This window comes from Acinonyx jubatus, chromosome C1 (assembly GCF_027475565.1).
Source record: "Acinonyx jubatus isolate Ajub_Pintada_27869175 chromosome C1, VMU_Ajub_asm_v1.0, whole genome shotgun sequence".
NCBI classification, from domain to species: Eukaryota; Metazoa; Chordata; class Mammalia; order Carnivora; family Felidae; genus Acinonyx; species Acinonyx jubatus.
Window position 1 is genome coordinate 148,826,825 of NC_069381.1, and position 22,741 is coordinate 148,849,565.

The following is a 22,741-nucleotide window of genomic DNA, read 5'->3' on the forward strand; positions in this document are numbered from 1 at the left end:
TCATATCCCATTGTACAGAGAAGGCAACTGAGGGGTTAGACTGAAATAATTGCCAGAGACAAGAATAAGGGTACAGGACTTGTGAGTCCAGGTCAAGGGGTTTCTACTGAGAACTTCTTCATATACTGAGTTGATGTCTCCTTCCTTGTGCTTCTACCCATTGGTTCTAGTCTAAGATCAAGATGCAATTACATAAAATGAATACAATTACAGCAAGGCTATGGTTTTTAAAAATGTTTTTAAGTACAGATAGCAGGGAGTGTTCTGTGTTTTGAATTGGTAGTTATTTGTAATACAGAACATATTTTTCCATATCGTGATGTATTAAAACCATTATTATAAAACTACTTCTGGTCAAACTCAAAGAGCTGAGAATGAATAGTAGGAAGAAGGGAGAATAACAAAGGAAGGAACAGATTTCCAGCCCTTCCTGATACAAAGCTGGCTGTGAGCACAAGTGTCTATGGCAACCTCTCCCCCCCACGACTTCCCTCAACTATCCCGTGATACCTCCTGTCCAGCCTCTCCAACCTTCCTTATGTACTCTCTGAACCTAGTGCCCTCCCCTGAATAGGTCAGTCAATTCACTCTGTGATGATTATCCCCTGGCAACTTTGTCTTCCTCTCTGGGCAGAGTTCCTTGACAGCAGTAGTTGGTTAGCATCTGTCCCTGCGTCTCTAGAACCTGACGCAGCACCTCACAGGTGACTGGCACTCAGCGTGAATTGCACTCAATTACCCACACCCCCACTGTCAGCACGACTACTTGAGGGGTAAGGAGTGCTCCATCTTCCAAATTTATTTCTTTCTCTGTCCCTTTTCATCCTTGCTCTCAAAATTCTCATTCTCACCCTGAGGTTAGGTAAACTACACTCATACTTCAGAGTCAATGTCATGCAATTAACTTCATACTAGGAGATAAAGTATTATTATCATTTTTACAAAAGAAGACACCTATTAACTATGGTAATAATCAATTGGAGAATCATGAAATAAGGCAAAGTGAAAACACAGGGAAATTGAGAGAGGAAGCCATTTGGGAACAGGGGGTGGGGCAAGGGACACATGTTCCAGATGATCAGCTACTCTGTGAGTGTCCCTCCATGATACAGCACGTGGCCCTGTCTACACCTTGCAGCTTTGTTTGTTCTTTTCCTTATGAACCTATAGACTCTCAGAACATACTCTTTCAATCTTATACTCCACAAGTCATCATGGCTGCAGTGGAGACCGGGGCTCTAATGGGAGGGTGGATCCAATATACGGAGAAGCAAGTGTGCCCTTTCCAAGTACGGATCATTCATAAATATACAAAACCAATTGTAGGAATTTCCCTGTAGGAACTCGTAAGTCCCATTTTCTAGAGATAGGCCCACAGTGGAACCGGGAAGCCATTCCTTTGCTTGTCATAAAAATGCAAAATGAGATATTTCCAGCTATTCTCTAGGTTAGAAAGGACATTAGTATTAGGTGTGTTCTTATCTTAGAGATATACTCCGATGTTATAAGGAAGCGTCGAGTCGCAGCTTTGGGAAGAGGCTTTACCTAGTGTCCACTCTGGCAGTCCTTCAGATTATGCCAAGCTGTCCAACAGGTGTTAAAGATGTTTTTCAATCGCTAAGTAAATTTCATTATCAGTTTTAATCAAATCTTATTTATGGGCCATGGGGATTTATCTTTCTTTTAAAGTGATTTTTGTTGTTGTAACATTAGCCGTTTAGTGGAACTGGACTTGAACTGGGTAAGAACCAATATTACGTCATGAAAAAAAACTATTTTATTTTTTTTTAACTATGAGGAAAAACTCATAGGATGAACTAAGGATGGGCACTTAATAAGCATGAGGCAACCTCGCAAACAGTTTGGAACAGTCTCAAAATGGCCTTGTACCTTGGCAACTATAGACATGAAAAATGTCTTGTTAATATTTTCTAAAACTCTACCCTAAAAGGAAGACTAATCCTTTTTTAATATTTTTAGTTCTGTTTTTTTTTTTTTTTGCCCATTTTGTCCCCTAAGCCTTTCTAATTATTTTTTTCCTTCTTTAAAAACAGGAAATTATGATTTGTCCAAGTTCAAATGAACACAAATCCTCTGTAAAACAGATGCTTTCTTCCTCCTCTAGTCTCCAACCTCCAGACAATATTTTGTCAGCTCTTGGAATGCTGTGGGAGTATTTAGCTTTCCTCAGTAACTCTGGGTTAGGTAGGCCCAGTTAGAGAAACATCTGATGTTAATCTGGAAGCTTTTATGCCCCAGTAAAGCAGAAAAACTACCTATACAGAAAGGCCCTTTGTAGGAGGAGACAGAAGACAATAGGGGCATTGAGAGACAATGAGGACACAGGCAAAACTAGCTACTGCTAAGAAATCCTTGTGCTGTGGGACACCTGGCATTGTCAGTGCTAAAGAGATTTGATGACATTTAAAAGAAATGCAACTTATTTTGAATACCATTGAATTTCTCCATTTTAAAAGAAATGTTTAACTATTAAAAAAAAAACCTTACAGACTTTCGAATTTGAAAAAGCTTTAAAGTCTCTACCTTCATAAACCCAGTCTGCTATTCCATTATATATTGCATTTTCTTCCCCGGTCCAGGTGATCCTATGACTTGATGAATTTGGTTCATTTTTAACATAAACATCATTTTTCCAAACGTATGCCTAGAAATATTGAAAAAGAGATTAATAAGTAATAACCTGCTATAATATATCTTATCCTAGAGTTAAAAAATATCTATCAACTATTTTATCCTCAAACAATAAAGTATGCAAATGTGATGACTACCTTGGGTTATTCAATTTGAGCAAGATAAAGAGTCCTTTTCTATCCTCCTCACATTTTAAAGATGCTAAGTATACAGCTATAACCTCCAAATAATTCTAAAGACACTCTTCACATATTAGAAACAGCTTACAACCACCACCATGTGCATGCTGAATGAAGTACATGAGAAAGACCCAGGAGGCTGACCACTCTCACACAATGATGCCTGCTTCGCATTGCTTTCTGGGGGCTGACATGCATGTCAGAATGGAGAGTCCCATCTACAAATGAACATCCCGCCTCCTGGTCAGTTTCTTTTGGACTTCTGCCATTCTCCTAGCACCATAGAACATGGAGGTATATCTATAGTGACAGAGAGAAGGCCACAGAACGAGCAAGAAGCAGGTACACCTCAACAAACGAACAAAACAACAAACTCAGTACAACAGAAAATAGAATTGAGGAGTTTAAGCGCATTTTTCCAGTATGTAGACAATTCCCCAGTAGCAGTTCAGAAACTTTTAGGAACCGTATTTACTGTGTAAGACCAGAAAAATGCTATTTTAGGCAATAACACTCTATTTGATAGTGAAGTATTTGCTTCCTAAGTGTCTGTTCTGTATCAGGGAAAGTAGCTTCTGCATGTCAGAACTTTGAGCCACTATGTTTCTCTGAAAACAGAAGAGACTCACTAACCAATTTATGACCCTCTGGTGACCATGTGATCCACTGTGTGTTGTTTGGAATTTTCTCTTCTGTAATCAGCTGCCTGAAAAAAAAGATAAAAGAAAAATGAATAAATCACAGTGGGATTTCTTCTTTTCAAAAAAGTATTATTACACTAAAAAAGCTTAATAGCTTTTATGAGGAAGTCACTGACCTTTTATTTAAATCATAAATGTCATATGAAGCTGTGTAAGAATGTCTCCATTGCTGTAAAAGAAAACAGACATTTCAGGCTCCTGTGATCCTTGATAGTTCAGCCACTTGATACAGGCACATAAAAGAAGATGTAAAGTAATATAACAAATTGCATAATTCTGTGTCACGTTTTCTGGTTCCCTATCTCAATCCTTAGAATTTGAGAATTAGGAAGAGATTCTCAGAGACCATCTGCTACAAACTCCTCAGGACCTCACCTGTAACCTAGCTCTGGCTTCACCCCTGCCAAGGAAACTTCTTGGGATCACAGTGCTCCCCACATGCTACTCCCTGGTAAACATTACTCCTAGCATTTACCATAGCATGTTAAGTCCACCTGTTTAAGAAAATAAAGATTTTCACTTTTCAACCATCTTATTTACAAAATATTTCAAAGATCTATAGTTTTATCGCTGGTGGTGATGTGGAGGAATACTCTCCTACATTGACCACGAAAACACAAAGTGTTACAGACTTTTTTGAAAGCCACCTGGAATATATATCATCAATATTTTAAACAATGGTATCAAATATCTAAAATATGAAAAGCGAACCAAATCCAAATAAATGAGAAGGAAAGAAACAATAAAGGTAAAATCAGTAATCACACAGAAAATGAACAGTAGAGAAAAAAAAAATCAACAAAGCCCAAAACTGGTTCTTTGAAAAGATGAATAAAATTGCTAACACAGTAAAAGTAAGGGGGGAAAAAAAAGACCAGTGAATGACCAGTATTAGAAATGAAAAATGGGATTAAAATGGGATTAAAAGATTTTAAGACCTGGGCACCTGGCTGGTTCAGTCAGTAGTAGAGCACAGACTCTTGATCTTGGGGTCCTGAGTTCAAGCCACATGTTGGGCATGGAGCCTACTAAATATAAGATAAAATAAAAATCTAAAAAGAAAAGAAAAGAAATGAAAAAAGCCATCTTGTTTGGGACCTGGGTGGCTCAGTCGGTTGAGTGTCCGACTTCAGCTCAGGTCATGATCTCATGGTTCGTGAGTTAGAGCCCCGCATCAGGCTCTGTGCAGACAGCTCGGAGACTGGAGCCTGCTTCAGATTCTGTGTCTCCCTCTCTCTCTGCCCCCCCCCCCCCCCGCCCCACACTCTGTGTCTCTCAAAAATGAATAAACATTAAAAAAATTTAAGATTTCAAGACCATATTACAAACATTTTTGGGGGGGCCAATAAATATAAAAGTTAAAAAAGGGGCAAATTCCTTGAAAATTAAGTTATCAAAACTGAGACAAGAAAAAATGGAAAATCTGTAAAGTCTCATATCTAATAAACACATTGAATCAATCAATAAAAATATTTGCACAAAGGAAACTCCAAACCCAAATAACTTTACCAGCAAACTCCGTGTTATTAACCAAATGAGTTGAAAACTCACACATATCTAAAAACCCTACAAATTTGTAGTGTCATTCATAATTGCCAAAACTTAGAAGAACCAAGATGTCTTTCAGTAGGGGATGGGTGAGCAAACTGTGGTCCATGCAGACACTGGAATATTATTTAGCAGTAAAAAGAAATGAGCTATGACATCACAAAAAGACATGGAGGGACCCTCACATGCCTATTGCTAAGTGAGAGAAGCCAATCTGAAAAGGCTACATACTGTATAATTCCACCACATGATATTTTGGAAAAGGCAAACTAATGGATACAGTAAAAAGATCAGTTGTTGCCAGGAGTTTGGAGGAAGGAAGGGACGAAGAGCTGGAGCACAGAGGATTTTTAGGACAGTGAAATATTCCATATAATCCTGTAATGGTGGATACATGTCATTATACTTTATAGATTTACCAAAACCCATAGAATGTACGACATAAAGAATGAACCCTAATGTAGACGGTGGATTTTAGTTAATAATAATGTATCAATAATGGCTCATCAATTGCAACAAATGTGCCATACTAATGCAAAATGTTGATAATAGGGGAAAGTGGGACAGAAGTGGGGGATGATGAGGGAGTATATGGGAACTCTGTGTTTTCCACTCATATTCTATAAATCTAAAGCTATTCTAAAAAAAAATTAAGTCTGTTAATTTAAAAATAAACGAAGTAGAACTATACCAGAATCCTTGGAAGAAGTTCCACGTGGTATCATTGAGTGAGAAATGCAATTTACAGAAAAGTATGGAAAGTAGGATTTTATTTTTTATGGAATAAGCAATAACTAAAAAATATCTATCTTCACAGAATGATTGGATAGTATAATACACACACACACACGATTCTTAACATGTGATACCTGGGGAAAAGATGGGGGTGGAGAGAAGTAGAGAACCAGGCATAAGAGGAAAAAAAGGTAAGACTGAAGATAACATATATATACACAGATTTGAATTTATGGAAAATTATGTTTTATGTGAATGCATGTACACATTAAAACATGTCTTTATGTCTGTCTTCCCTACCATATTCCTAGATGAAAGAAATTGTGTTTTATTCATCTTTAAATACCTGGAGTCTTGTCTAGCACAAGCCACATAGTCTGTGTTCAAGAAATAAACCAAACCAGGGGTACCTGGGTGGCTCCGTGGGTTAAGCATCCAATTTTTGGTTTTGGCTCAGGTCATGATCTCATGATTTGTGGGTTTGAGTCCCACATCAGGCTCTGCACTGACAGTGTGGAGCCTGCTTGGGATTCTCTCTCTCTCCCCCCCTCTCTGCCCTTCCCCTGCTCTCTTTCTCTCTCTCTGAAAGTAAATAAATCAAACTAAAAAAATAAATAAACCAAACTGATATAAAAATCAAATTTTACCTGTGAGAATGAAATAAACAAAATGGGTAGCTCAAGGATACCCAGTTTGTATAATGGCAGAGCTGAGACACAAGCCAGAGTTTCCAACCTTGAAGAATATTTCCCACTTATCATTTATCACCCTCCTATCCTCTCATGCCAACAATTATGTATTTAGTCTCTAACTTTTGTGAGTCATACTTTTTTTTTTTAAATCTTGGATTATTTTGACACAATCCATGCTTGTTTCTGGGAAACCTCTGAATGCTCTATCTGCAAGAGACAAACGGTGTGCTACAGGCTAAAAAAAGAGGTTTAAGAAGGTTTGAGATCACTCAGGATGACAGATCCATCATGAGTTGCAAAAGGAAACCTAAAATGTCTGGGGTGTTCACTTCATCGTTGAAACAGACTCATCCCCCTATTTAGGTTATAAACATTAGCGGCTATCCTCTGTCAGGCATTACTGGCTGAGAAAGGCTCACTGTCCTTGAGGAGCTCATAGTTGAATGGGGGATATGGACAAGTAAATATGAGAAAAGAATCTCAAGAGATATAATAGAGGCAGGCATCATAAATTAGGGCCTGGAGAGGGAGAGAGGCCTATGAAAAAGTGATTGTTAGACCAAGTCTCGATGGCAGAAAACTGCCACACAGAGAAGCGGTTACAAAAGCATCATAGCAAAGAGAAGCCGAAGGCCAAAGATGGGAAAGATTATTGTGAAAAGCACAGGCTTTGGAGTCTTCTAACCTGGATTCAAGTTTGGCTATAATGTTTGTCGCCCACCCTCTGTTATTCATACCTTGAAATCCTATCCCCCTGTGTGATGGTATTGGAGGTGGGCCTTTGGGAGGTAACTAGGTCATGAGGGTGGAACCCTCTTGAATTGGATTAGTTCCCTTATAAAAGAAATTCCAGGGGCATTTGGGTGGCTCAGCTGGTTGAGCAGCTGAGGTCATGGTTTGTGAGTTTGAACCCTGCATGGAGCTCTCTGGTGTCAGCACAGGGCTCACTTAGGATCCTCTGTCCCCCTCTGTCTCTGTCCCTCCCCAGCTTATGCTCTCTCTCTCTCCCTCAAGAATAAATAAGGCGTGTTTTGTTTTGTTGAAATAGAGACTCCAGAGAGATTCCATGCCGCATTCTCCATTTGAGGACACAAAGAAGATGGCCAACTGTGTTCCATGAAGCAGGTCCTCACCAGACACTGAATCTGCTAGCACCTTGACCTCTCATGGTCCATGGATTTGAGCCCCGCATTGGGCTTTGTGCTGACAGTGCTGAGCCTGTTTAGGATTCTCTCTCTCTCTCTCTCTCTTGCTTCCTGCCCCTCCTCCACTCACCATCTCGCTCTCTCAAAATAAATAAGAATTAGAAAAAATAAAAGTAAATAAAAAGCTGCAGTTAAAGTTACTGGCAATTTGTAGCCATTCTAAACGTGAAGAGAATATGTGATTAAGCTTTCCTGAGTGTGTGAGACTCTGATTTTGAGCTGAGGCTCCCCCTTTAGAATGGTTTGTATATGGTAGGACCTGGAAGCTGGGAGGTGATCTGAACCACCCTGCAGAGTCTCTTCTGGAGGAGAGGAAGTATGACTCTTTCTAAAGCAAATACTTACTGAGAGTTTACTATATATAAAGCTGAGACAAAGGAAATAAGGGGTTCTGTTACTGGATGTGCAAGTCAAACAATTTAAATTATAAGTTCTATTTTAACTTGTATTTTATATCTATAATGTATTACTTGTACTTTTTAGTATTTGAAAACACCAAAAAATAGACTGCTTTGAAAACAGTTGTTGGACTTACCCTTTATGAATGAGAATGGCTATTGCTCCTTTTGATGCTGGATTAATGAGATTTTAGTGCCTATTATATTACTTAGGTGTCAATCTTAAATATTCGTGAACTTGAAATCAGTTATAAAGTAACATACTCTTAGGGTTCATAGGGTTCTTTAAATGTCATAGTAAGACAGCATTTCTTTTACCTTCACATAGTTGTACTCCAAGAGAATAAACTGTCCATCAGGAGATACCGAATAATCATTTATGGAATGTTCAAATTCATCCTGTCAAGCAGATAGAAAAAAGAACAATTGAACAGCTTCATTTAACAGTCATTATTGAGTAATTACTATGTACAAGGTATGGTTCTAGACATGTGGCTCATGCCTTGGGAGCTCCCAGAAATGGCACATCCCCCGACACAAATGACCATTGTGCAAGGTGTATGGTGATCCGGGTTAGAGAACCAGAGAGGGAAGGATTAATTCCAACCAACGGAAGACCACCATGAGGGTAGGGATCAGGGAAAGAGAGAGAAATTTCCCAGTAGGGGGAAGAGCATGAGCAAAACACCAGATGCGTGAAAGGGCATGCGTATTAAGAGACTATCCAGAGATTAGGCATAACCTGAACACAGTATAGGGTACATCAGAAAATATATAAGGTGGAAGGATGTAAAATTCAAAAAATAGCTTGGACTGAAATATAAAAAGTGGAACTATAAATGACTTTTTGCACATGGATGTGATAGAATCTTAGATCTGTCTTTACAAAGATGCTCTGGTTGACACGATATCTGACATGAGATGAGTAGGGTTGCATCAGCCCTAGACTTGGGCAATACAATGGTCTCATCTACAGAATGGAGATAGGGACACAAGCTAGAATACTCACTCACACAGATTAAAAAGACCTTGAACCAGGACTCTACAGTGGAAACAGAAATCTGAGGGGTACTTGACATTGCAGAGGGAGAAATGATAGGGTTTGTTGAATAGCTAAATATGGGGGTGGGGTCACACAGGAATCAAAGAGGATTCTGAGGATTTAAAGAGTAGAATTTCATTTTCTAGCCTAAGTGACTCAGAGGAGAGCATTACGTACCAAGATGGGGAACTCAGGAAGAGGAATAGGGTGCTTTCAGTTTGCTGGGAGAGTCAAGGGAAAATAACTAGTTTAACTTGGGATACTGAATTTAAAATATCTTGAGGCCATGGGTGGACAGGAGCAAGCAAGCTACTAGAAATAAAAGATTTCGATCTTGGCAGGAGGTTAGTGTTGAAGGTGTGCATTCAAGAGTCAAGGTGAAAAAGAGAGCCCTGATACTGTGGAAGTGTATGAAGTTCACAGAAGGAGAGCATGCCAAGTGGGGACAGAGGCCAGCAAGTGAAGACAGAGCCCTGAGGGGCACTTACACTGAGGAGTATGGGCAGAGGAGGAAGAATCGTCAAGGGAGACTAAAAAGTAGCCAAGGCAGGGAGCATTCCAAGAAGAAGAGAAAGATCCACTGTGCCATATGCTGCAGAGAGAGTTCAACAGATGAGAAATGATAGTACTCATGATTTGAAAGGTTATGAAAAAAAAATCCCCAGAATTTATCCTTAAAGTAGGAATGAATTATGCGATTAAACATACAAATGTACTGTTCTCCAAGAAAATGGAGCTGTTTCCATATTCAGCATTGAATAGCAAGATATTATTATCTTGTTTGTAGAGATAATCGTGATCTAAAGAAAGAAAATGGTCAGATCAGTATTTCAAGTTATGATTAAATATCTTCATCAGCTAAAAATTATCCAGTAAAAACTTAATGTTTACATTCACGCAAGTACTCAATAAGCATTTGTAAGTCAGAGAAACATTAAATGATGGATATGACACTAGTATGCATCCATTTCCCCATCGTTACTGTCAAGGTTTCAATTCACTTTTAACTTTTTATAGTATGTATCAAAGAAATACTAAGGTTTTATTTCTCTTTGCACGCTTAAGGAGAAAAAAAACAAAACAAAACAACTCTCCTATGTTGTTTAACCAAACAAGGATATCTTCTCAGGGCCACAAAGTGCCCCACAACTTAACTGGAATGAGCACAAGCATAAAAATCTGTCCCCTCCCAAAAAAAGTCCTTACCTGAAACCCACCGCAAGGAGTAGAATTTCACCCTAAAAGTATTTTTTAAATAATCAGTTAGAGTGTAAGTTCTGCGACTGTCAGCTGCAGCATCATCTGTTGGTTGAAAAAAAGAGCCAAATGTTCAGTAAGATGGAATAACCTAACTTTTGGATAAAATAAACAAATGGATCACTGTAATATACACTGGTCACAATATACAGGAATACACTCACAAAATGGAAAACACATTCTGAAAGACTTCAGGCTGGGTGAATGCACTTAACTGTTAAAGCGTATATGATTGGTGTACCTCCCGGAGCTATGTTAGTGCCTATATTAGCGAGCTTCCCTATAAGGTCTAGATCCGCAAAATCCAATGGAAATATAACTTAAGTACATTTTCTAGTAACCATATTTAAAGATTTTAAGGTGAAAATAATTTCAGCAGCATATTTTATTTACCCCAAATATTCAAAATATTATCATTTCAACATGCAATCAATATTTAAATTTTATTAATGAGATCCTTCACATTCTTCTTTTTTATACCACTTCTTTGAAACCGGCATGTCGTCTATGATTACAGCATATCCAGGCTGACTAGGCACACTTCTGGTCAGTAGCTACATGTGGCTGCACAGTAGATGGGCACAAGGCCAGACTGTCCTTCTTTGAGGCCTGAAGGTTCACTTCCAAGCTCTCTTGCTTTGCACAGACCTTTAAGACCTGCTGAGTACCCAATTCAGTGACCTTTGTTTCTATCATCTTTCCTGGAACTTGGGGGAGGTTTTTATGAAACCCTGTCTTGGATTCTGTGATACCTCCTCGCTTCTCCTTCTCAGTCTCTAGCCTTTATTTTTCCATCTCCTCCTTGACTCTATTTTTCTTCATTCACCTCAAAGGCAGAAACGCCCTGATGTTCAATCTTCAGCTTTTTCCTCTTCGCTTTCTACATTTCTCCTTCCAGAGGACTCTGGAGAATGGGACTTCCTGGGCTTCAGGCATATTTCCCATTTAAATACATAACAACACGTGTACTCACTACCTTAGTCTTCCACACCCTAAACTCACATTTCCAGTGCTGTGTGGGGCCTTCTTAGTGACTTGTCCCATGCTAACCCCAGACCTACCTTGTATAAGATAATTGTCTTCCTTCGAAAATAATTTTCCCTAGGGAATGTGTGTGTGTGGTTTTAGATTCTGTTACTGGAGACCCCACTTCAAAGTCTGAAAATCATTTGTGATGTCGCTCTCTCTTACCATCACCTGCATCCTATTAACCCTGTTGATTCTTCCTGCGAAATCTTTCTTCCAGGTATCCTGCCCTGAATTTTCCCCAGTCCAATTCTTCCACTGCACCACTTCTGGCATGGTTTTCCCAAAATCCACTTTCATCCTGGTGACTTTTTCTTCAAAAGCCTTCACGGATTCCCCAATGCCCACAGGAAGATTCCAACTCCTTAGCCTGGCACTCGTGACCTCCACGGTCTGGCATGAGACTCTCCAGGGTCATTTCTACTCACTCTGTGCATTAAGCCTCTAACCTCGTCATGCTGATTGCCTACTGAACCCAGTAAACCTTCTTTGGCTTTTCTGACTTTGCCCCTTCTCCTGAGCCTCCTCCCTACAACATCTCCAACTGTTTCCCAGGCTGGCACAGTCCTCCACCTGCCAACGCCCTCCTCTCTCATCAAGACTTCAGTGCTGTCTCCTCTGACTTTTGCCCCAACACTACTCATTTAATAACTTCTGCTGATAACAATTTTTCCATGCCTACCAGTGTTGTATACTTAGCGAGGCCATGTACTTGTTGAAGACAGGGCCTTGGATTTTTGTTTTTCATCAACCTTAGTACCTAGCACAGTTCTATACCATAGTAGGCACATGTAGGATATCATTCTACAAGCCTAACAAATCCAGTGTAATGCTCCTTCCCCAACCACAGAGCCTCCAGTGATGACAGAGTTTTTCCATATTCTCTGTTCTTTCCACATACATGCAAACATAAGTCAGTCACAAAAGCAGCCACCATCATAACTTTCCTATAACTCTTCTTACTCTTTTGGGGACTGAAAAGCCAGTAGCAGCTTCTCATGTTATTTTTTTTTTTTAAAGTCTGTGGAAAGGCAATTCTCTTACACAAAATGCTCTTTTAAAAGATGTTCTTAAGACTTTATTTGGATCTTCTTAAGATTTTATTTATTTGGATCTTATCTGATAACATTGCCTTGTTTCTGCATACAAAACTTTCAGTTTCAATAGTTAAACTTTATTACTTCATTGATATTTTTAAGCCTAGTTTGCTAAATATGTTAAAGATTTTTTAATGTGTTTTTTTTCAATTCAGTCTTGCATTTCACCCCTGAAAATTAGCAGAGATATAGCAAATGGGTAAAACCAGTGCTTGGACATGCAAACTTTCAAACAGGAAGTAAAGCCTTGTGTTACAGAAAATATTTGAAACTCATATTGGATTGCAAAACCACAAATCTATAGATTTATTCACTAAATACCCTGAATTGTTTGTATTCAACTTATCATTCTCTGACACATCAAATAGCTATAAAGCAAGTACTATTTGAAAATACCATTGAGGATATATACCCTAGCAAGAGCTATTAGTTTAAAATGGACACAAAAGACATTCCAAAGTTAGTACAGCTCAAGGTATAAACAGTTATAGACATTCACAGTCCTATATTACCCGCCGATATCTAGGTAGACCTATTGCTATAGAACAATTTACACACACACACACACACACACACACACACACACACACACACGTTTACAGTGGAGAACACTGAATGTTTGTGTCTTCTAAAATGCACATGTTGAAATCCTAACTCCCAATGTGGTGGTATTAGGAGATGGGGCTTTTGAGAGGTGATTAGGTCATGGGGGTAGAGCTCTCATGAATGAAATTAGTGCCCTTATAAAAATGACTCCAGAGTGCTCTCTTGCCACTTCTTCCACATTTCCACACAGGAAACAGACCCTCACTAGACACCAGAGACTTAATCTGCCATTGCCTTGGACTTCTCAGCCTCCAAAACTATGAGAAATAAGTATTTGTTGTGTAAGACACCCAGTCTATGGTATTTTTGTTAATGCAGCCTGAACAACCTAAGATATATATATATATATATATATATATATATATATATAATAAAACAGACGTATCAACATAGAGCATCTCTCACTGACTCTTGACTTTGTAAGAAGAGAATTGACTGAGTACTTAGAACAGACTACATACAATGTTATCTTATCTCACAGAATGGTATTTGTCCTGGCTTTTTAGGGTAGCATGCTTAAATCTGGAATATTAAAATAATTGAGCAAAATTCCCTGTGATGTCACCTGCCCCCCAGGGTGTTATTCTTCACATTCATGATGGATGACTCACTGAGCACTCACCTCTCTCCTGTCTCAGACAATGCTGAGCTCATTCTCTCATCAGGCCATAGCTTTCCCAAACCCATCATCTCTACCATGTTTGGGCTCCTTTTTGCTCACAATGGGCCCAGTATGATTTTAATCCATCTGCTGATGTTCCAAATATCAACACTGATGCCATACTTCTGCTATGGCCCAGGACATATGTGAAGGACCAGGCTTCCCTAGGTTTATGTTAGGCTCACTCAGTCACTTTACCATGACCCTGCGAGCTGCCTCCCATATCCTGGCTACCCAGTCCCAGAACAGCACTGCTAAACTGGAGCAAATAGAGCAACAAATGTTCCTTGTTTTTTGCCTTGCCATTTGATAAGCAGTGCACATTGGAAGATACTTTTGAAACATCTAGATAAGCGAGTTCTGTAAGGCATGAGTGCCAAGTCCAAGTTTTGACCTTTAGCAAGTTCATAATTTGTTGCCAAGTTACAACCTCTTCTGTCAAATGCTTACAGGACACGCTCATGTTTCTTTTCCCTTGTCTACTTGCTCACTCACAGGGCACTGCTGTGGCAACAGATGAAGCTCTTTGGCTGCTTGTGTGGTTTTCCTGGTGGGCCTGGGACATGCCGTTCACTTGACTTATCAGTTCAAATCATCGTGCTAGCCAAGCAAAGCGGTTAATCATATGTTACCCATCAGCTTATAGAGAAACTCTTAGATTCATGTCTTGTTTAATTTAAAAACCAAAATCAAGGTTAGCAAGTTTAGATTTTACTTTCTTGGTGAGAACAACTATTAGGTTGAACCAAATGAAAATGTCACTCTTATCAGTCAAAAATGACAAAATAGCGGTAAAGTGATTCAACCTAATAGTAAATTCTCATCAAAGTGTGTGGTATCTTAATGAAGTCTTGCAGTAGGATCAAAATCATTTCAGAATGAAAGTATTTCCAAAATGGTAAGATCCATGTGAGGAAGTAGTTTAGTTCCATGGAATAGACTTGCTTTGACCAATCATTACCTTATGATTACAGAATATTTTGAATATTTTATATTTATGAATAATAAATTATCTGTCTGTATTAGACTGTGATGTGAATATTTCTACTTCACAAAGACAAACTGTTTTGGTAAATAAGTGGCTAATGCAATGCAACTAAAAAGAAATGTGCTCTTCACGGATCATAAACTCATTAAGTTGTTAAAACACAGGAAAAAGATATCTGGTTATGGAGTTCTTGTGTTCCATATGGTAATCAGTTAACATTTTGTATTGATGCTAAAGAAATAAAATGAGTGTTACTTTAGAATTTGCCACAGCAAAATAGCAGCCCTGACATAGGGACAGAGGAAGCAAAATCAAGAAGCAGAAGAAGAAATTGACTGGAAGGCCCTTCAGACCCTGTATTATCCAGTAGCATATGCAGGCTACCACCCATCTGAATAAATCCAACAAATACCAATAAAGTGTTGGATCCCTGGTGGCTTTGAAATCAGAGAGCTTGGATGCCAGCCTAGGTCCAATTCTTGCACTGAGGTGTTGGGAAAATTACTGAATCTTTCAAGACCTCAACTTTTTAATCTATTAGAAAACAAGAATATACCATTACATAGCTCATGGGGAGGTGCCGTGATTAAATGAGATAATGTATGCAAAATGCTTAGCTTAGGATTTAGAATTTAGGGATCCCTCCAGATGTGCTACACCATTGTGTGGTGTGTGTGTGTCTGTGTTTATATAAATTATATATAAAACTTATTGTCAAGTTAGCTAACATACAGTGTGTACAGTGTGCTCTTGATTTTGGGGGTAGATTCCCGTGATTCATCGCTTACATATAACACCAGTGCTCATCCCAACAAGTGCCCTCCTCAATGCCCATCACACATTCCCCCCCATCAACCCTCAGTTTGTTCTCTCTATTTAAGAGTCTCTTAGAGTATGCGACACTATTTATTGTTTTGTTTCAAGCATGTGCTAGGCAACAAGGACACAAACACAAATAGAGGAGTCTTTCCTCTCAAGTACCTTGCAGTAGTGCAGAGATTAGGACTTTATCTGCAGTAAAATAATAGTTACAGTAATAAGTTTCATTATGTTCATATCCCAAATGATCCTAGTAAGACAGCCTAAGAGCGACACATTGAGAAAACATCTAGGATAGCACAATGTAATTATTTGCGTAGTGCTAGTGAACATCACTTTCTCCCTTTAACATGTCTCATGCCATCCCTAGCATCCATAGTGGGAGTCAGCACTTTATAGCAGGGAGGAAAAACACTCAACTTGGTGACTTGGAGAATTTTTGAAGCGTGATGTTTCTCTGATTACTAAACACAAGAAGCATTAGACTATCGTCATAATTGCCAGATTCACTTCATAAGAGAAACATCCCAGGTACACCAAGTGATATCTGATAAATGCATGGCCACTGAGCTGGAGCCTGTAGAACCTTTGAGTATACCCTCCACGCATTTACTGTAAGATCAGAGTGTCAGATGACCAAAGTTTTGTTAGGTATATAATCACCGTAGTTTCAAAAGTCCGCTCTGAAAGGCCAACCAAATGTCACAATTCATATTTCCCAGAATAGCAACAGTTTGGGATAAAGGGAACAACTTAGTAGGAGGCTGTCTGTCATGACTCCAGTCTCACCTCCTCCCCCCCCCCCCACCTCCCATATCATTTCTCTCTATCTGCACTGGCCTCCTGGCTGTTCCCTAGACAGATTCAGTCCACTATCACCTCAAAGACTTTGAATTTGTGGTACACTCTGCCTGGAATGTTCCTACCCTCAAATATCCCCAAGACTTCCTTCCTCACCCCCCACAGGTCTTTATTTAAGACCTGACCTCCCACCCCCTTCATGGCATTCTCTATGGGCCTTCTTGTTTATTTATTTTCCTTCACAATGACACCATCTACCATATCATATGTTTTACTTATCTTGTTTACTCTCTGCCTTATTTGACTGAATGTTAACTCCATAGGGGCACTGATTTTTTTGTGTTTGGTTTTGTTTACTATCACATCACCACAAGCCTAGAACAGTGCCTGGCATATAATAGACTGTCCCTAAGTATTTGTTGAATGAATACAAACACAGTACAAACGGACAATACAAACATAGTAACACGGTTTCAAATACCAGCACAATGAACTCCAAGTGACAGTGGGAGCACAAACTGCAGTGCACTTCGCCAGATGGGTCTAGTTAGTAGGTTGGCCAGTAGGAGAAGAGGAAGGACTTCCGTTTTCTTGTTGATCCTGTCGGTATGCGCCCAGAAGTAGCACCTGGTCCAGCCTCTAGCACCTTTGGAATGCCCAGTCCTGCCTCATTGTGGCTCCCCACGGTGCCAGAAGTAGCTGGGTGCCTTACACCCATTAGAGCCTTCTTCTGTGTCCTTTTTCTTCCTCTTTGTTTCCAACCCCTAAAGATGGCACATTCTTGCAGCTACTGTCTCTGGGTTACTTCAGAATTTCTCTTTTAATCTTTAATCTGTGCAACCAATTTTCATATTAAATCTCGCTGCTGAAACACTGAGTGCAATTTCTGTGTTTTTCATGCCATTGGATTTTTACAATATAAGGACTAACACATTTTGCCTTTTAAATAAGGTCTTGATAGTCTCTAAGAATCCAATATCTAGGCCTGGGGTTGGCAACTTCTTAAGGGGCCAGATGGTAAATATTTCAGGCTTTGTGGGTCAGGCCTCTTTGTTGCAACTACTTGAGTCTGCCTGTAGCCTGAAAGCAGCCACAGACAACACGTAAACAAATGGATGTGGCTGTGCTCCAATAAAACTTTATTTATAAAAACAGGTGGCCAGACTTAGCTTTCCTTTGACCACACTGTGTATACATTCCTCAAAACTGTAAGCAACAAAAAAAACAGAAACAAAACTGCTCCCAAGATCAGTTTTGAAAGACAGATATTGAATTGAAACTCTAATTGCCTTGAAACAATATCAGCATAAGACTCCAATATATATGCAGAAAAGTGACAGTAGGCAGAATATTCATGCCTCAAAATTCGGGTCAAGATGAAGGTATTTATAGCCACTGGCAAATAAGTGCAAGGCCAGAGGACTTCCTGATCTAAACCCAGTCTGCACTGGGTTTACTCACTCTGCCTTCACCCCAGGAAGCCCACACAGGAAACCTGCACTAAACAGGGCATCAGGGCTGCTTTATTCCTTTTTGAAATGAAAAGTGATTCATTCATTCTTTCATTCATTCATTCATTCATTTTCATAGTCACTTCCTCTTCTCTTGTTAGGACCCTTCTGGGAATAAACACTGGCACAATAATAGCCCAAATTCATATTTATAAATAAAGGCTTTTACGCCCACGATGTTGACTGACATTAAACCAGTGTAATTCCAGGTGACAAGAAACAACTGAAAGGTGGAAATGTATAAATTATATGGATAAATGGCTCACAGGCCCATGAAACATGCAGCTATTTTAGCAAAGAGCTGGTTTCTCTTGAGAAATACTCAAAAGTAGTTGCAGTCAGATATCAACAGAAGGTGTTGGAGAACATCAGCATTTGGTGAAGCTGAAAGCTCTAATACTGAATTGCTGAAGAATTTTCCAGAAAGATTTATGGGTATAATCAACAAGGCCACTCTGTGATAAGTGTTTGTCTGCCAGGATATAAGGAAAAATGATCACCAGAAAACAAAACTGCCACAAACATTCCCCTTCCCAGCATTCTGTGAGACAAGTGTTAGTATTATAGCACCTGCCTCTGGGACTGTTAAAAGAACATACGAGTTAAAAATACATAAAGAATAACAACTACAAATGTTTACAGAGTTCCTCCAGTGTGCTGGGCTATTCTAGGCATCGTACATTTAATAACTTATTCTCATCGCAGTTTTACAGGTAAGGAAACTGAGGTGAAGACAGGCATAGATAGTAAGTGGATTCAAGTCCCATGGCTACTAAGTGCCGAAGCTACACTTGAACCAGGCAATATGGCTCTGAAGCCTATGGTTATTACCACCCTTCTAAACACCTTAAATATTTGGGAGGGTGGTCGCATATGGTAGATTCCATGCTGGCAGTTTTTGTGAATTGGTATAGATGGATACATTAGACTTTATGGAAGTGTTCAAATTCAACGTTTGCATTGAATCCAGATAGATAGGTTGGTAATATCATTTGGACTTGAGGAGTTGGTAGGTTGCATTAGAACATAATTTGTCCTAGTGCTCCAAAGTCAAAGGGGTGCCAATTCTTTCTGAAAACCCCAGAATTTTCTCTACGGACTGTTACTAAAAGTGGAAACTTTGTGACTTCCTGGAAAGGAGGTCATACCACCGTCATTCATTCTTGCCTGGTGCATCCAGAAACTCATTATCTTTTCCCTGAACTCATAAAAAGGAATCAGAAAACTAGGAACTTAACAAGTTTCTTTTCTTCCTTTCTTTTCATGTTCCCTAGATTTAGAACATAGCACAACCCTAAATATATCAGGTCCTGCAGTACCCATTTTCAAAAGAATACGGATTTATCCAATGAAATATCCAACAATTCTTCCTTTATAGCAAAAGCGACTCTAAGGGGCCTCTTCCCCACGATGCTTCCCACTTCTGTGCTATGCCCCTCCTACCACCCTCCACCGACCCTTTCCTCAGCACTTGGAGGAAGAAGCCAGCCCGCCCTGTGTCTCCAGTCCTTGCCTTCTTTATCCCAAGGGACTTTGTTTTCACCTCTTCTCCTTCAGCATCTCCACGGTCAGTGGTTACTTCTGCCCTGTCCTTAAGCATGCACAGGATGTAGCCATCATAAAAAATATTTACCTGACCTTGCAGCTATCTCTTTATTTCTCTCCCTGTATTTATTAGCAAACGTCTCAAGTAAACAATCCACACGGGTGGCCTTCATTTTCTCACTGTCCCTCCTCACGCCTCTGGATCTGTCCCTTACTACTTACATGGCACTCATTTCTCCCTCCTCGTCTTCCTTGGTGCTTATTTTCTGCACCCGATGTTTTTCCAGCTAATCAAGTAATTTTATACCATTATTTAAATATGTAATCTGAACAGTCTTGTCTTAACTAGACTATAAGTAAGCTGGAAGGATTATTTTATCTTCATCAAACAGCTGCTAGCACTGTACTCTACAAATGGATGGCTTGACTCCATATTTATGAATGTAAGTATTTTAATCAGAATTAGAGCAACATTAAAATGTTAATCAAAAAATATGTTTTTTGCATGAGCTTCAAGATGATTCCTTCAATTCGCCAAATATTTGCCAGGCTGTACTGAGCTGAAACATGTTCCCCTTAAATTCATGTCCACCTGGAACCTCAGAATGTAACTATTTGGAAATAGGGTCTTTGCAGATGCAGTTAGTTGAAACGAGGTCGTACTAGACGAGGGCAGGCCCTAAATCCAATGACTGGTGTCCTTATAAGAAGGCCATGTGAAGACATATTATTGCTGACCTGGAAGACAGAGAGGGCCATGTGGAGACAGATGGAAGAAGGCCATGTGAAGATGCAAGCAGAAATCAGAGTGATCTAGCTACAAACCAGGGAACACCAATGGCTGCCAATAACCACCGGAAGCAGGAGAAAGACAAAGGAGACTTCTTCCCATGAGCCTTCAGAGTGAGCATGGCCCTACTGACACCTTGCTTTCAGACATCTAGACTTCATAACCATAAGATGATAAGTTTCTGTTGTTTTAAGTCATGCACCTTGTGCTGATTTGTTACAGCAGCCCTCAGAAACTAATACAAACATGCTGTTCCTTGATGTCATGGGCACTAGAGACATAAGAGTGAACAAAACATGAAAAACTCTTACTCCCAGGAAGCTTACATTCAAATGGGGGGACATAGGAACAAATAGTAAGTACATAATGCCATATGCCATATGTGAGGTGGTGATAGGTGCCACATTGAAAATAAAGCAGGGAAGGGGAAATGGAGGGTCAGGTTTGGGGAGAGGACTGTGTCCAGTAATTTGGTGAGGGTAGGCCCCAGGGATAAAGTGGCATTTTAGCAGAGACCTAAATGAAGTGAGGGGATAAGCAACAGACAGTCCCAGGGAAGAAGAATCCTGGCAAAAAGATCTGCAAATACAGAACCTCTGAGGACAGGTACTTAAATGATGAGGAGGGAACAGGGGAGGAACTCACAGAGGCAGTGAGGCTCAGATCACATAGGCTCTCTGGCTGTCCAGATTTCCAGTGTTTACTCTGAAAGATGGAGACTCAACCAACTGGTCTGAACAGAGGAGAATGTGATCAGGCCTCTGTTTAAAAATGGTCACTGTATCAGTTTTCTATTGGTGGATAACAAATGACACAAACATAGTGGCTTAATACAACACCTGTGTATTAGCTCAAGGTTCTGTGGGTCAAATTCCAGCCTGGCATGGCTGGATTCCCTGCCCACAGTCTAGCAAAGCAGAGATCCAGGCATTAGCCAGGCTGAGCCCTCATCTGGAGGCTTTCGGGGAGAGAGGGGAGGAAGCTGCTTCCAAGATCATGCAGGTTGTTGGCAGAATTCAGTTTTGCATGGGTGTAGGAGTGATGTCACTGTTCCCTTGCTGGCTCTCAGCCAAGGATTGCTTTCACCTCGTAGAGTCCTCTCACATCCCTTGTCACGTGGGCCCTCCAAATCAGCAATGGCGTGAAAAATCCTTTTTGTGCCTCAAACCTCCGACTACCCCTTCTGTGAACAGCCAGAAAAACTCTGCTTTTTTTTTTTTTTTTTTTTTAAGGGCTCATATGATCAGGTCAGGCCCACCTAGGTAATCTCCCTCTCTTGAAGTGGGCCGTGCCACAGAACAACCTAATCGCGAGAACTAAATCCATCGTAATGTATCTTAGAGGCTAGTGCATGGGAGAAGGGAGGAAATTTAAGGAGTCATTTTAGAGTTCTGCCTACCACAGTCACCTTATCTGTTGTGATGAAAATGCACTGTAGAAAAGTTAAAGAAAAAGAAATAGGAAGATTTTTTGGTAAAAATTCAGGTGAAAGGTGATGGCATTGTGGACCAGGGTGGTGGCAGTGGAGGTGGTGAGATATGGTCAAATTCTGAAAGAACATGACAGAAATGACAGGATTTGCTAACCAATTGGAGGTTGAATATAAGTGGGTCTGTGGAGTGGAAACTGCATGGATTTTGGCCTCAGCAACTGGAGAAACGGAATTGCTATCTGCCGAGAAGAGGTCCACTAAGGGAGGAACAGGTTTAGGGGGAGTTCAGAGAAATGTTGCTTTCAGATGCCAATAACATCCAAATGGAGATGCCTGCTCATACATATGTACACAGAGGTCCCAAAAGACATCTGGTCTGGCAATTGGGGCATGTCAGGTTACAGATGGTGTTTAAGGCCATGAGAGTGTATGAAATCACCTAGTGGGAGGGAGGGAGGGAGGGAGGGAGGGAGGGAGGGAGGGAGGAAGGAAGGAAGGAAGGAAGGAAGGAAGGAAGGAAGGAAGGAAGGAAGGAAGGGAGTTCCAGGATGGAGCCCTGGTTGGTCAAAGGTTAGAAGTCAGACAGGAAGAGAAACTTCTAAGGAGAATGGAGGGGGCATGTGGTGAAGTAGAAGGAACACACCAGGAGAAGAGTGGAAACCCAGGGAGAGGTGGAAAGGATGATTAACTGATAGGGCAGTGAGACACATAGAGAACAGCCCTCTGCTGTTAGCAGCACACAGGTTAGAGACCTTGAGGAGAACTGAGCTGTGTTAGTGGTGGAGTAAGGGTAAGCCTTGTTGCAGTGGGTTTAAGACAGCGTGGGGAGAGGAACTGTGGACAGAGATAACACAAAGCTGTTTGAGGAGTTTTGTGGTAAAGAGAGCAGGGAAAGGGAAAGGGCCGGTGGCGGGGGGAGTGGGGGGAAGGGCTGGTGATTGGCAGGGATGTGGGATCCAGAAAAGATTTTTCCCTTCCCTTGCCTTCCCTTCACTTCTCTTCTCATGTGAGAGGTTATAACACAATTAGATGGAGAGAAGAAAATGAGGATGCAGA

The 22,741-nt window shown here is 40.2% G+C and overlaps 1 protein-coding gene across 1 annotated transcript in view; it reads right to left on the bottom strand.

The window, feature by feature from the left end:
- DPP4 (dipeptidyl peptidase 4) overlaps nt 1-22,741 on the bottom strand; it is a 75,911-nt gene that overhangs the window by 43,413 nt on the left and 9,757 nt on the right. The window contains exons 3-8 of the mRNA XM_015082793.3: nt 10,359-10,454; nt 9,861-9,952; nt 8,429-8,509; nt 3,649-3,701; nt 3,465-3,537; nt 2,545-2,665 (exon numbers count right to left, since the gene is read on the bottom strand). Of these exons, the coding sequence (XP_014938279.1) occupies nt 2,545-2,665; nt 3,465-3,537; nt 3,649-3,701; nt 8,429-8,509; nt 9,861-9,952; nt 10,359-10,454 (516 nt within the window). The remainder of the gene's footprint in view (nt 1-2,544; nt 2,666-3,464; nt 3,538-3,648; nt 3,702-8,428; nt 8,510-9,860; nt 9,953-10,358; nt 10,455-22,741) is intronic.